This window comes from Westerdykella ornata (assembly GCF_010094085.1).
Source record: "Westerdykella ornata strain CBS 379.55 unplaced genomic scaffold EI97scaffold_24, whole genome shotgun sequence".
NCBI classification, from domain to species: Eukaryota; Fungi; Ascomycota; class Dothideomycetes; order Pleosporales; family Sporormiaceae; genus Westerdykella; species Westerdykella ornata.
Window position 1 is genome coordinate 170245 of NW_022986874.1, and position 12569 is coordinate 182813.

The following is a 12569-nucleotide window of genomic DNA, read 5'->3' on the forward strand; positions in this document are numbered from 1 at the left end:
TCTCCATCTGCGGCAGTAGTGGAGACTGAAATGGACTAGACTGAAATCTCACTCACCACATCACACACCTCACACACCCCTCGAGCAAGCATATCATAACATTCACACGCACAACTCAATACAGAATCCATCCGTCAGAAAGTTGATAGACTAAGACACCATGTTCCCCCCTCTCCCATTCCCGTCCCTGACACGCCCCCGGCAAAGCCCTCAAAGCCACAAGTCATACCAAGGACAATTCAGAAAAAAGCAGAAGGCAAATTCCACTAATATCATGGTTATCCGCAAGCCATGCCACGCCAGAAAACGCAAGTCTACTACGAGAAACCCAATCCACCCCATTGACGCAATCCTATGGACCTAGCAGTCCTTCAGGTTGACAACCCTTCAACCCTTGCTTTTCCATCTCGCAAAATCATATCTTCTTCAATATCGTATCGTGGCAAAAAAGTGCAACGTGCAGCCAGACTTTGTCGGGGTCACAAACTGTTATCACAGAGTTGGTATCCATTACGTGCTCATCTTTTCGCTACGTCAGCACAAAAAACTCCAAACACCCAAAAACTAAATTACTCACTCATACACCCCCCAACGCAGGCGTCCCCGCACCCGACACGCCTCCCGCCGCAACCCCATTCGTACTCCCCTCCTCATCATCCCACCCCTGCATACTCGGATGGTCCTTGGTCTCCTTCCTCAACTCCTCCACGCAAGTCTTCTCAATAAGATTGGCATCCTGGTAAAGGATGCTCGTATCCTCATTGTACGTCCTGCAATTATTGCACAGGGTCGCGATATCCCGTCTGAACTCCTTGAGACTCTGGTACTCCTTCCGGTTGATCTTGCGCTTGATCTGGTTCATGCAGATGGGGTTCTTGATGATGTGGTAGTAGTCGGGCCAGTCGTATTTATCCGGCAGCTCGATGAAGGGATCGATGATGCCGCGAGGTCGGATGTCGGGGTCGTTGGACTCCTCTTCCAGATCGTTTAACGTCTCGTAGACTGAATTGACTATCTTCTGAAGGAGTGCTCGATCCTCGGGGGACAAGGTCTCAGGAACCTTGGCCGGCGTAGGGCGACCACGTTTGCGAGGCGCGGGCTCACCGTCCAGGGACGCCTCGTCCGCTTTTCGCTTTTCGGCCTTGGGCTTGCGGCCCCGTTTCTTCGGCATGGGCTCTTCGGAGCTGTCGCGCGAAGGCGCAGGAGACTCATCGAGACCTAACCGAGCAGCCTTATTCTTGTTGCGTCTCGCAATCTTGGCTTCTTTCCTGGCAATGGCGGCTTCAATCGTATCATCATCGTTGTCTACAGCTTCGAGCCATTGCTCTTCTGTAAGCCCGTCGTCGTACTTCACGCGAGTTCTTTCTCTGGCGCCACGGCCGAAGTTTGCCTCTTCGATCTCTTCCACGACAGGGTTGTCGTCGTTCATGTAGATCTCCGGCAGTTCGCTTTCGCCAAGGAGACGGGGGAACTTCTTGCCAGGGCCATAAGGGTCATTCGCCAGGCGATCCTGATCTATCTTCTGGAAGACGGCGAGTTCCTCCTCAGAGCGCATCATGATCATGTTGAGATCGTCGTCGTCCATCTCCTCCTGCTCCAGGTTGTCGGCAGCTTCGGCAGACTCCAACATAATACGCAACATGGCGTCTCGTTCCTCGTTTGTCGACTTGTTGTCGAATTTACCTGCCTGAATAACTTTGCCGTCCATGTCGAGCTTGAAGTTAGCACGCTCGAGAATCTTCTCTTCGACGGAATTGGACGTGATAAGACGGAGAATGCGAACTTCATTCTTCTGACCAATACGATGCGCACGATCCTGGGCTTGCAGATCCTGGAAGGGATTCCAATCGGAGTCGTAGATGATGACAGTGTCGGCAGTCTGCAGGTTGAGCCCAAGACCACCGGCACGGGTGGAAAGGAGGAAACAGAAGTAAGGCGAGTCGGGAGCGTTGAACAGTTTGAGAAGGTCGGAGCGATCATCAGCCTTTGTGGAACCGTCAAGGCGCAGGTATGCCAAGCCTTTCAGTCTCAAGAAATCCTCGAAGATGTTCATGATTTGGGTCATCTGGAAGAAGATCAGGACACGATGGCCGGTGGCCTTGAACTTGGGTAATATCCTGTCCAGCAGTTCGAATTTGCCAGCCGTGCGCCAAAGCAGATCGTTCGTGCCTCGTCCTGGGTTGATCTGGTCTTCTACCTCCTCGAAGACGAAAGGATGGTTGCAGATCTTCCGCAATTGCATAAGCATATTGCTCAGTCCACGCATGCCGGTCTTGCCGCCCTTGCCGTCGCTGACCATCAACTTGTTGTGAGTAACAAGCTGCTTGTACAGCTTCGCCTGGAGCGAGGAAAAGGTACATTTGATGACTCGTTCTGTCTTGTCCGGCAAGTCCTTCTCTACATCTTTCTTCAGGCGTCTCAGCAAGAAGGGTCTAAGAACCTTGTGCAGGCGACGAATGACCAGCAACTGTTCTTCTTCAGTGAGCTCCATCTTGTCCTGGCCACCAGTATTTGCGAACGGTGTGTTGAACCACTCGTCGAATGACTTAGCGGACTTGAAGATAGTGGGCAGGACGAAGTTGAGCATCGCCCAAAGCTCCGTCAGGTTGTTTTGCAGAGGGGTACCCGTGAGAATAAGACGGTACCGCGTGGTGTAATACTGCGTGATTGTGCTGCTGAGTTTGGAATTCGCGTTCTTCATACGATGGCCTTCGTCCACTATCATGTGCACCCACTTGATCTTGCTCAGGATTGGGCGATCTTTGATGATAAACTCGTAGGTGGTCAGGAGCACTTGGAACTGTTGATATCGGATCTGCTGCTGGTATTGCTTCCTCTGGTTCGGAGGACCCTTGTACACGATCTTCTGGACGCTAGGAGCCCACTTCTCGAACTCGTTGTTCCAATTCGTCAACGTACTCAGCGGAACGATGACGAGGTAGGGTCCTGGCTGTTGCTTCTTCTCGATAAGATATGTGATCAGACTGATTGTTTGAATGGTTTTGCCGAGACCCATTTCATCGGCCAAGATACCATTCAAGTTGTTGTTGTATAACGAGATCATCCACTGGAGACCTTTAAGCTGATACTCCTTGAGTGTGCCACCAACCAGATTGGAGGACTGAGCGGTAATCTCCTCCTTGATACGGTGAGCAATCTCGTAGTAGTCGGTTCGCTTCTTGCCGGGCGCGCTTTCGTCTCCGGATTCGTCGTCGCTGGATTCCTCGCTCGACTCCTCTTCCGGCATATTTCCAAGACGATAGCGATCGGCGTGGTTGCGCTGTTGCTGCTTGACCGAAGCCGACAGCTGTTTCAAGAAACCATCGGTCTGTTTGAGCAGATGAGAGATACGAGTATCCTTGGCTTGGCCCAAAAGCTTCAGGTACGTCTCCTCGTCGTTGGCCTTCAGAGCCTGGAGACGCTGCTTTGCGGTTCGCTCGACTCGCTTCTGCTCTTCCTTCTCGATGTTCTGGTGGGTGGTGATCATGAGGCGTCCCAACTTCTGCAGCCTCTGTCTCTGGGCAGCGCCTGCTTCGTGTAGCTCTCCGCGGTGCTTGCGAATGGCTTCGATGAAATCGTGATGCTTCTTCTTTTCCTTCGTTTCGCGAGCATCTCGCTGCTGCTTCTCGAGCTTCTCAGTTATGCGTGCTTCGCGGAGTGATTGCTTCTTCAATCTTCGGTACAATGAGCGGTTTGCTGTCATGGCGAGGTTATCCGAATGTATCATCTCCCTGCTTATGAGTTTCCGCAGTTTACGCTGCTTCTCCACGAGGTTGAGCGCCTTTTGCTCAATGAGCAAGGCCAGCTTAGCCTTTCCATTGTCTTCTGGCGTGTCCGACTTGCTGGTGTCCCAGGAGCCGATGTTGGCGCTTATTTGCTCCAATTCCGCCTTACGCGCTGACATCCTGTTGAATTTGATGGTCTCCCGCACCTCATTTGCTTCACGGATATTGACGCCAAGAGGCATGACTGAGGCCAGGTAAGGACGGTTCACACGGTATGTGTGATCAATGTAGGTCAGATTGGGCTTCAGGTTGAAGTTGCCCCACGGATCTTCAAACGTCTCGGGTTGTCGTGGGATGATTCCAGCACTTTTCACGGGACCACCAGCGACGGCTCCAGGAGTGCTAGAGGCGCGGGCAGCATTATTGATGATTTGATTCGCGGCCGATATAGCTTCAGCGGTGGTCTGCGGCTTCTTTGCTTGGGCGCCGCCAAGTCCCAGTCCCTGTAGTATACCTTGCGATAGAGGAACGCCTTTGGAGAGATGCTTAAACGCTTGAATCTGTCGGCGCAAGAGGGCCACCTGTTCCGGAGTGAAAGGCGCCGGGCCGGCATTAGAGGCTGATGTAGGGGTTTGTCCTTCCCCTGCAGGAGTTTGGGCGTTTGCTGTAGCAGTCTGAAGCCCTGGTGCTGGACCATTCGCAACAGGTGCGCTCGCTGTAGTTGTGCCATCCCGCGGCGCTCCGCTCACTCCAGCGGACGACATCCCATTGGGCGCGCCGTTTTTCTGCAAAGACTGCTGATCCAATAGGCCCTGTTGACGTTGTTGTTGTTGTTGCAGCAGCTGTTGCTGTTGCTGTTGCATCCTCTGCTTTTGAACGGCGTTACGCTTCTGGACCGCTTCAAGGATGTTACGAGCTTTGATATACTCGGGGTCGGTCTCGGGAACACCGTTCTGGCGCATTTGGTTGAACCGCTAACAGTGTGTTAGTATTTACCCTCCAAGCATATGGGAATGCGCCGAGGCTACTCCCTTGCGGGTAGAATGAGGGGACTTACAGCAAAGGTCTGTTGCACATATTCCCTGGTCAGGTTGGCGGAGAGCTGACCGGGCATACCGGCAACCGGGGATGGCTGTACGGACGCCATGGTCAATGGAGGGTAATGTCCTGTTATGGCTTGCAAATAATGCGGGTTGGAAGGATAAGGCGTCTATCCACTGTCCACGCAGAGGATCGAATGTTGCCACCGGGGGGGTATTGGGACAGGAAAATAAGGGGTCGCGGGCAGTCAGATGGCGTTCCGCAGTCAGGGTAGTCCGCTATGGCATGGTAGACAGATCGGGGGCGCAAGAGAACGGCCGAGTGAAAGCGGTTGATGGAGCTCGGCTGGGGCTTGCGCGGGTGGTGGTCGCGATGGCGCGCAGGCAGGCGATTTACGGCTGGGGGGAACCGAACCCGGGGCGGAAGGCCGGTGAATGCGCAAAAGCGCGGCGCAAAGTGAAGTGGTGGGCTCGACGCGTTGTGCTTGGGCGCGTTGGGCGCGGAAAAAAGATGCAGCGGGGGACTTGTTGCGAGCTCCGGCGATGGGGGGGTGTGGATGGAGTGCGCGACGCAAGAGTTGTCTCCTCAAGCGTTGAACTCCGCCAAGCCGCCTGTCCCGATGCGGCATGGGCAGCCGCTAGTGAGTCAGCACATCTGGCCAATGGCATGCGGTCAACCTCAACCTAAAACACTTCCCTCACCTCCACCACCACTCTCGGCATCGGCAGAAAACTGTGGGGGATTTTCATCGAGACTACTACGTGTACTATAAGAGATATCGATAGGAGACCCAGAATCCAGGAGCGTGAACAATCTCCATATTCCTCACCCGGATTCTATGAGATATCTGGATCTGGCGTACGATTGCAATTGCAACTCCAGTTCTGAGAGGATTACGCTTCACTTTTCCATTATCAAAAGAGACCTGTCTACTTATCATTCGACACAAGACTGTTGAATGGAGGTGTCGGCAACTCGTCATATGATCTAGAGCACACAAAATAAGGAACTACGCCATTCGATGGGACATATCGCTGGGTATAATCGTCACTAGAGGAAGGGGAGCGGATCATCTCGAATATAATCGTACCATATGCGGCCAAACGTCACACAATATTCGCATACGTCTATACGATGTTTAGGAAAGTATATGACATATGATCATTTTGCATCGTTTCCCCCCACCCCTCCAATTGAGCAATTGAGATAGATACAGAGAAGCTAAAAGTCCCCGCGTACACCTTCCACCCCTCCAAACCCGTCCCTCTTCGTCTACGAGAGCGTCGGGGCGGTCCAGTCAATGTACTTGTTAACATCGGCAGTAGGGCCCTTCTCGATGTCGGCCGTATTGGCGCTTTGGTTGAGCAGGAACTTATTGATGAAGGCAGTGAGGTCGGCCTGCTGGTTGCTGGGGAACGAACAGTGATTGTGGTTGCCCTTGCCAGTGAAGCCCATGTTGTCTGGGACGCCGAGGGCCTTGTAGATCAGACGGCCTGCCTTCATGCAAGCAGTCGTGGAGACGGGGCCGAGCCAGTCGATCTCGTTCTCGATGACGAGCAGGCCGCGAGGAGCAACGAGGCCGGCAAGCTGATGGTGGTCAGTGGCCAAGGTAGTGGCCTTGTTGGCGAAGCTGTTGAAGTTCTTCGAGAACCACACGTTCTCGCCGATGATCTGGCCCGGCGTCTGGATGTTCTTGCCGGCAGCCTTCTCGGAGTCGGAAATACGCCAGCAGGCAGCGCCACCAGAGCCGGATTCCTGAGGGAGGCCCAGAGCAATACGCTTGACGAGGGCTGCCGCAACGAAGGCACCCTTTCCGTTCCTGGAGCAGCCAGTGACACCAACACGCTTGGGGTCGATGCCAGTGTCGACCTTCTCGAGGGCGTCGATGATGCGGTCAACAGCCCATGCCCAAGCAGTGGTGGCACCGGCGCTGTGTCCGGATCCGTAGAGATCGAAGAACCTGCCCTGGCCACGGCTCTGCTGACCAGATTGAGCCGCGATCTGGTCGTTGTTGAAGGTGATGGTAGCAACACCGTTGGGAACAGGGATGCTCGCAGCGCCGTAAGCAATGATGGCGGGGAATGGGCCCGAGCCGCTGGGCTTCTTGATGGAGACGGAGAATTGAATCGATTTGCCGTTGTCCGAGGCAGTGATGGAGAGGGTGCTGGTACCGCTAGCAGTGACAGTGGCAGTCGTGGGGAAGGTACCCAATTCCTGGGCCTCGAAAGCAGCTTGCACTTCCTTCTGGCGGCACTCCCAGTCGGCCTTGGTCGTTACGGACTGTCCATTGAAGAACTTGAAGGGGTTGGGAAGCTTCGAGTTGGCTGTGCTTGGGAAGCTGCTGGGAACGGAGCAAGTTGCCTGGCGCTCGTCCAGAAGGGGAGCCGGCGCCGCAAGGACGGTAGTGGCGAGGAAGGGGAGGATGATGGAGTACTTCATTATGAATGAATGGAAGCTGCTCGAGAGTGAATACTTCAGGTCCGCACAGCCTCTGAGGAGAAGATGGCCTTTGACCCTTATATGGATCGAAAACTGTCCTAGAAAGCAACCTTGTTGTTCCCGCGATCCGACGGTAAAATCTCTATATTAGATGAAGCCTGGATGTAGAAAAGCATCGCGGTGGGATCATATAGCAATTAAGAAAACACACCTTGGCAAGAGTATCAGGCATTCATTCTTGCCACTGGCTGGAGATTCCAGGACCCTACCCTGGCGTATTCGACGAGCGTCAATCCGTGTAATTGCTCTTGTGCCGCCGTCCAGTACCTGTGTGAGACTAGGGCTTTGAGCATGTGCTTGTCTGATGAGGCGAGCAGCTTTGGAGTGACCTGCGAGTTGGAGCTGTGGTGGTTGACGACCCAGCAGCAGTCTGTAGTCATGACCCCTGACGCCATACCACGAGGCAGCGCTATGCGATGCATACTCTTTATAAAGATGGCATCCACAATTGGTGGAAAATTTGGCATGATCAGGAATAGCTGTACTTTCACCGAACTACAACATAGGCCAGTCTTTTCCTTTGGGCCGTTCGCTGAAAGCAAATATAATCTGTCGCACTCGGCAGGACACGAGGGCCGCGCACTGCCAGATTAATACCGTAGATCTTACGGTCAGGATTCCAGGATCTTGAACAAGGGTATCCGCCTGCAGTGTGGGGAGCGCTTCGTCGAACATTCTGCGGGACCACCAGCTGCAGTGATGAAAACGGCGCGCAATGTGCAACAGCCATTGGCCTTTTCTCAGTGGCAGAGAGCATATGTCCCACACCGGGCCCACGACGTTCAATCAAGACTTCTTGACGCTTCCCCATGTTTGCGGGGTGCAGTGGGGCCTTGTCGTCTGGTAATGTTCATAGCATACCTACCGGATTTAGCCTGTTCGAATAATGGTCGGTTCCAGCATGGTCGAAACAATAACGGGATGGTATCAACAATGCTCAATCCTTCTACAAGGCCTGATTTTCTTGCAAGCTTGTCGTCTGTTTCGAGACTTGTTGGTGGTGAAATGGCCATTCACGCCGCTTGGCTGGTACCTACGCCTGTACATCAGAGCACTTAGTCTGTTTTCTTCGGTTGACTTACATCCCTTTCCTGACAAACCAAACCCAAGTGTTGACGTCTTGAATCGGTTTACGATTGGAAGGGAAGAGTGTTGACGTCGGATCTCTCTCGGACTTTTTGGATGGTGATCACTGCAGCGGGTCCTCCCCATACTCTGTCCCTTGCCCAGGCTCCTCCAAATAGATTGGGACCACTCGAAGCGAGCCGTCTGAGGCCCTGCCTTCGCACGTGGAGCCTTCGTATTCCGGCGCCGGAGGATGAATGGATGGGCGCGCAGAGTGGTGAATACAGTGAAGGGGTTCGCCGGGACGAGGGTTCCAGGCTTGTGTGTACATGCCCATAATGAGGCAGCATTTGGTCTATATCCCCGGTCAGAAAACTGGAATGTCGGAACGAGATGTACCGAGTCAGAACGAGCAGTGCGCCTATTACCAGGCTTGGAGCCCCGGCAAGCCGGAGGAGAAAATGCCATCTGCAGGTGATCCAGGTAGACTTCATAGTAGCAACACGGTGACATCAAGATTTTTTTGCGAGAGTTGGAAGGTTTTTGTCTTTTCTGACCATTGACCGGAATCGCCGTGCAAGATTTTAGTCTTGAAGCTGTAGACAGTATGCCACACTCCATCGTCGACAGGGCTAACGGCACCACTAGTACTTACTGGAATAGAATCCAAGGATGCGGGGCGTGGACAAATGAGGGCCAGTCCATATAGCCCTTGCCTGTGTGTGCCCTTCTACGAAGACCAAGGACGAAACCAAAAATGGTGTTTCCCGATGTTGCTTCTCAGTCATGAGCGCCATGCTGGAGAGCTGAACTTTGGCATCACATCCGAGTCCAGGCGAATAGATGAGAGTTTACTCCGTCAAGATGGATATATGCATCCAGGAAGGTATACAACATCGGCATTGCGGTTTAGTCTAGTAATGGCTGATGTTTGATCGAACTGCAGACCTGGCAGTTGATTCTGGACGGGTGTGTGGCGGTGCAGTGGCTGAGGAACCAATTCCCCCTGCCAGACCTGCCACTCGATTTCACGCTTCCCACCTACAACCTTCCCACAGCGTCTGCCTAAGCGCCAAAATGGACGGCATAGCCTCCCTGCTCGATACGGCTCGGTGTACTCTGATCACCGCCAGATTCAACTGTGGATTTGGGTGACAGACCGCCACTCCCGTCAGTGCGAAACACAGCATTTGTATCACCTCCAACCACCTCTCCCCGCATACCAACAACCAGAACATTGTTTTCGAGTCTCGCTCGAGGACATGGCATTTTCCGGACTGACCCCCGAAGCCCTACTCGAACGATCCGACTCGAAGAACCCTGCTACGACCTGCAAGGGAATCACCAAACTCGGCCGGCCATGCCGCAATCCCCTCAGAATTGATCCTGCGAAAGCGGCGAGACACAATGGGGTTCTTGCTGTGGCCTCGGTTGCGAGTGATAGCGACGATGAAGAGATTGGGGTAGCCGCTTTCTTCTGTCATAAACATAAGGACCAAGCGGAACTATTAACAACCGGAAACGCGCCCTCCCCAACACCGAACAAGCAAGATACACATATATACCCGCTGCAAAATAGGAGTAGCATTGATACGCTCGTGGCACGCTTGGGGATCTTAGATGTTCAAGATAATGCACACTCCACTCCTGGGAACAGAAAGCAGAGAAAGAATGAGGATGGTACAAAGGCTCGGCGCCGGAGGGTGAACAGACCACCGACCTGGGACCGCGTTCAAGGACCACTAATGGAAGTTCCGCGCGATGTCATGAAACGAAGGCAACCCCAGCATCGGCGCCAGAGGAAGAAGCCTGGATTCTGGGCTAGTCTCTGTTGCGGCACCGCAGACAATGAGTATGGTGAGGCAGCAAGACACAAAAGAAGGGTTGGTGGGAGGCCAACAATGAGCCAATACACGGAGAAACCGTCGGCCCAGCCCATATACTCCAATGGCACCGCTCCATCTCATAGGGTCTCTGGAAACCCAGACTCAAGAGCGCGTCCGGTCAGCCGTGTCCCTGGCCGAACGCCTGTTGGGGCAAAAGGACCCAGTGCCGGTGAAAGGCACTCCCACTCCCAAAGGACGGTATCGGAGACCTCGACTCTTCTATCTTACATACCAAAGACTTTGCCGCCTCAGACAGCCTCTTTGCTTCTTGCCGAACTTGCAAAGCCAATCTTTACGGACGATGACGACGGGTATATCTACATATTTTGGCTTACCCCTGAGTCTGCAGGCCCGCCTCCGTCTTCCACAGCGTCAAGCCTCTTAGCTCCACCATCTCGCTCTGAACACGGTCGACGGACTTCTGACGTATTGCGACAATACTCTGTAAAGAGACCACAATCCGCTGGCAAAACCCAGGGGCGAAGGAGATCAGCAGCGCCTGAAGGCATGGAGGATGGGAACGCGACGATCCTGCTCAAGATAGGCAGAGCAAACAATGTGCACAGGCGAATGCACGAGTGGACGCGTCAGTGCGGCTACAGTCTCTCTCTGGTCCGATTCTACCCATACGTCCCTTCTACTCCGTCGCCTTCATCCCTTCATACCCCACAAGGTTCGCCTGCCCACTCCCGCCGGCAGTCGACGCAAAACGTAGCTCCCGGTCAAACTCAACGGCCCTCCGATGGGATGCGTCGTGCGTCTTCTGGTGTGCGCAAAGTGCCCCATGTCCGCCGTGTGGAGCGGCTCATTCATCTCGAGCTAGCGGCGCAAAGGGTCCTTAAGCAGTGTGAGACTTGCGGGACAGAGCATCGAGAATGGTTCGAGGTGGATGCAACAAGGGAAGGCGTGAAGGCAGTTGACGAGGTTGTCAAGCGATGGGTGGGATGGGCTGAGAGGGCGTGCATCGCAAAGGCGGTTTAAGACGTCAAGATGACTTAGGCAGGCGTACATGCATTCGGTCGGATGTGCATACCAACTCTATATCAAGCTACATCCGTTCATATCCGATCTCGGATCCATGACGCTTCGCATCCAAATGAATGACTGAAGCATGTTCCACATTCAACGCTCTTGCCGTCAAGGAACTCACTTGATCTCTTACTGAAGGAAAGAACCAGATAGCTATTATCTCATATTCAGCAATGTCATTCCCCATCCGCACACTTCCTATGATCATTTGTTGGACAGCGCCCAACGTCTATTCGTTCCAACTCACCACGTACCATTGTCACGCTATGCTTCCATATTTTATCCCCAGCTTACTTCTGCTCCTGAGCCTCATCTCAGCGGCGCCTGTCAGTGACACTGATACCGGGGCCGCACCAGGCTGCAAGCTACGTGGGATTAGGTACATTGACTTTTACGAGGCTTCGGAGCCCCAGAATGTGTTGTCGATCGGGACGACATGGTATCGATTGGAAGCGTATCCATTCATATTGTGATCTCACGTTCCGACAGGTATCACTACGCTCGAGATTTGCAGCATCTCATCTCAGCGGCCGGTTTCCAACTCATCGCAAATGGGGTCTCGAATACCTCTAAAGATTGTGGATGGCACCGCCTTGGTGAAGTGAGCAAATATGGCATTCATCGTGGATACATCAGTTTCAAGCCTTATCATGACAGCGCAAACCAGCGGGCAGTGGATCATGTCCCTGCTCAGGAGATTCTCGGTCTACCTTCCCAGCAGACGATCCAACGAGTGAAAGCTATCCTCACTGAGCACCCTCCTACACGCGACCTAATCGAGATCTTTCTAATCGTACTCGGACCCATTGCTGGATTGGCTATTATCTTGACACTATTGTAGGTTCTGGTACGTTGGTTATTTCCCGAAGACAAGGATTACGACGACATGGAAGACCTCGGGAGGAAAATCGAGATGCCAACCTTGCATGAAATGGGTTCGTCAAGCACGCGCTTGAGTGAACCCCCTCCTTATTCCGTTGCATTCCGCGAGAGAGTCAATGGAGGCGTGGTGCAGAGTTTGCGACCTTTTGGGAAGGCTGCAGAGAGCGGAACGATACAAGAGTTTGACGTGTCTTCCATCCGGGAGGGGAGGTCGTACTGGGTTTCGGACCGTTTGTCGGGGTTTCACTCATCATAGTGTGTCAAGCGCCACTGCTCAGCTCCAGCTGAGAGCCAGAAAGCATCCGAGTCTCAAGGCAGCTGCAGGGAGTTTAGGCCACATATCACAGCCCATAGGGGATGTTGGTGGTTGGAGACATTGCTACACCTGTCTCCTACGGTCCGTTTCTCAAGAAACAAGCCTGTTCTTGTATACTGCAAACCA

The 12569-nt window shown here is 53.4% G+C and overlaps 4 protein-coding genes across 4 annotated transcripts; 1 reads left to right on the top strand and 3 right to left on the bottom strand.

Moving 5' to 3' along the window:
• Positions 1-103: 103 nt before the first annotated feature.
• EI97DRAFT_403540 (uncharacterized protein) lies at positions 104-5316 on the bottom strand. The gene is made up of 3 exons (XM_033796508.1): positions 4783-5316; positions 578-4699; positions 104-522 (listed from the first exon to the last, which is right to left on the bottom strand). The coding sequence occupies exons 1-2, from the start codon at positions 4870-4872 to the stop codon at positions 578-580; spliced, it is 4212 nt and encodes a 1403-aa protein (XP_033651359.1). The 5' UTR covers positions 4873-5316; the 3' UTR covers positions 104-522.
• A 577-nt stretch (positions 5317-5893) lies between these two features.
• EI97DRAFT_145622 (uncharacterized protein) lies at positions 5894-7613 on the bottom strand. Its single transcript, XM_033793226.1, has 2 exons — positions 7475-7613; positions 5894-7416 (listed from the first exon to the last, which is right to left on the bottom strand). The coding sequence occupies exon 2, from the start codon at positions 7203-7205 to the stop codon at positions 6039-6041; it is 1167 nt and encodes a 388-aa protein (XP_033651360.1). The 5' UTR covers positions 7206-7416; positions 7475-7613; the 3' UTR covers positions 5894-6038.
• EI97DRAFT_444628 (uncharacterized protein) lies at positions 7430-9127 on the bottom strand (the record flags this gene model as incomplete). Its single annotated transcript, XM_033799912.1, has 4 exons — positions 7430-7797; positions 7875-8105; positions 8348-8926; positions 8986-9127. The coding sequence occupies 4 exons, from the start codon at positions 9125-9127 to the stop codon at positions 7430-7432; spliced, it is 1320 nt and encodes a 439-aa protein (XP_033651361.1).
• Positions 9128-9368: 241 nt separating this feature from the next.
• On the top strand, positions 9369-11197 carry EI97DRAFT_423630 (DUF1766-domain-containing protein; the record flags this gene model as incomplete). Its single annotated transcript, XM_033797118.1, has 3 exons — positions 9369-10187; positions 10374-10889; positions 10932-11197. Exons 1-3 carry the CDS (start codon positions 9593-9595, stop codon positions 11195-11197), a joined length of 1377 nt encoding a protein of 458 aa, XP_033651362.1. The 5' UTR covers positions 9369-9592.
• Between the last annotated feature and the right edge of the window lie 1372 nt (positions 11198-12569).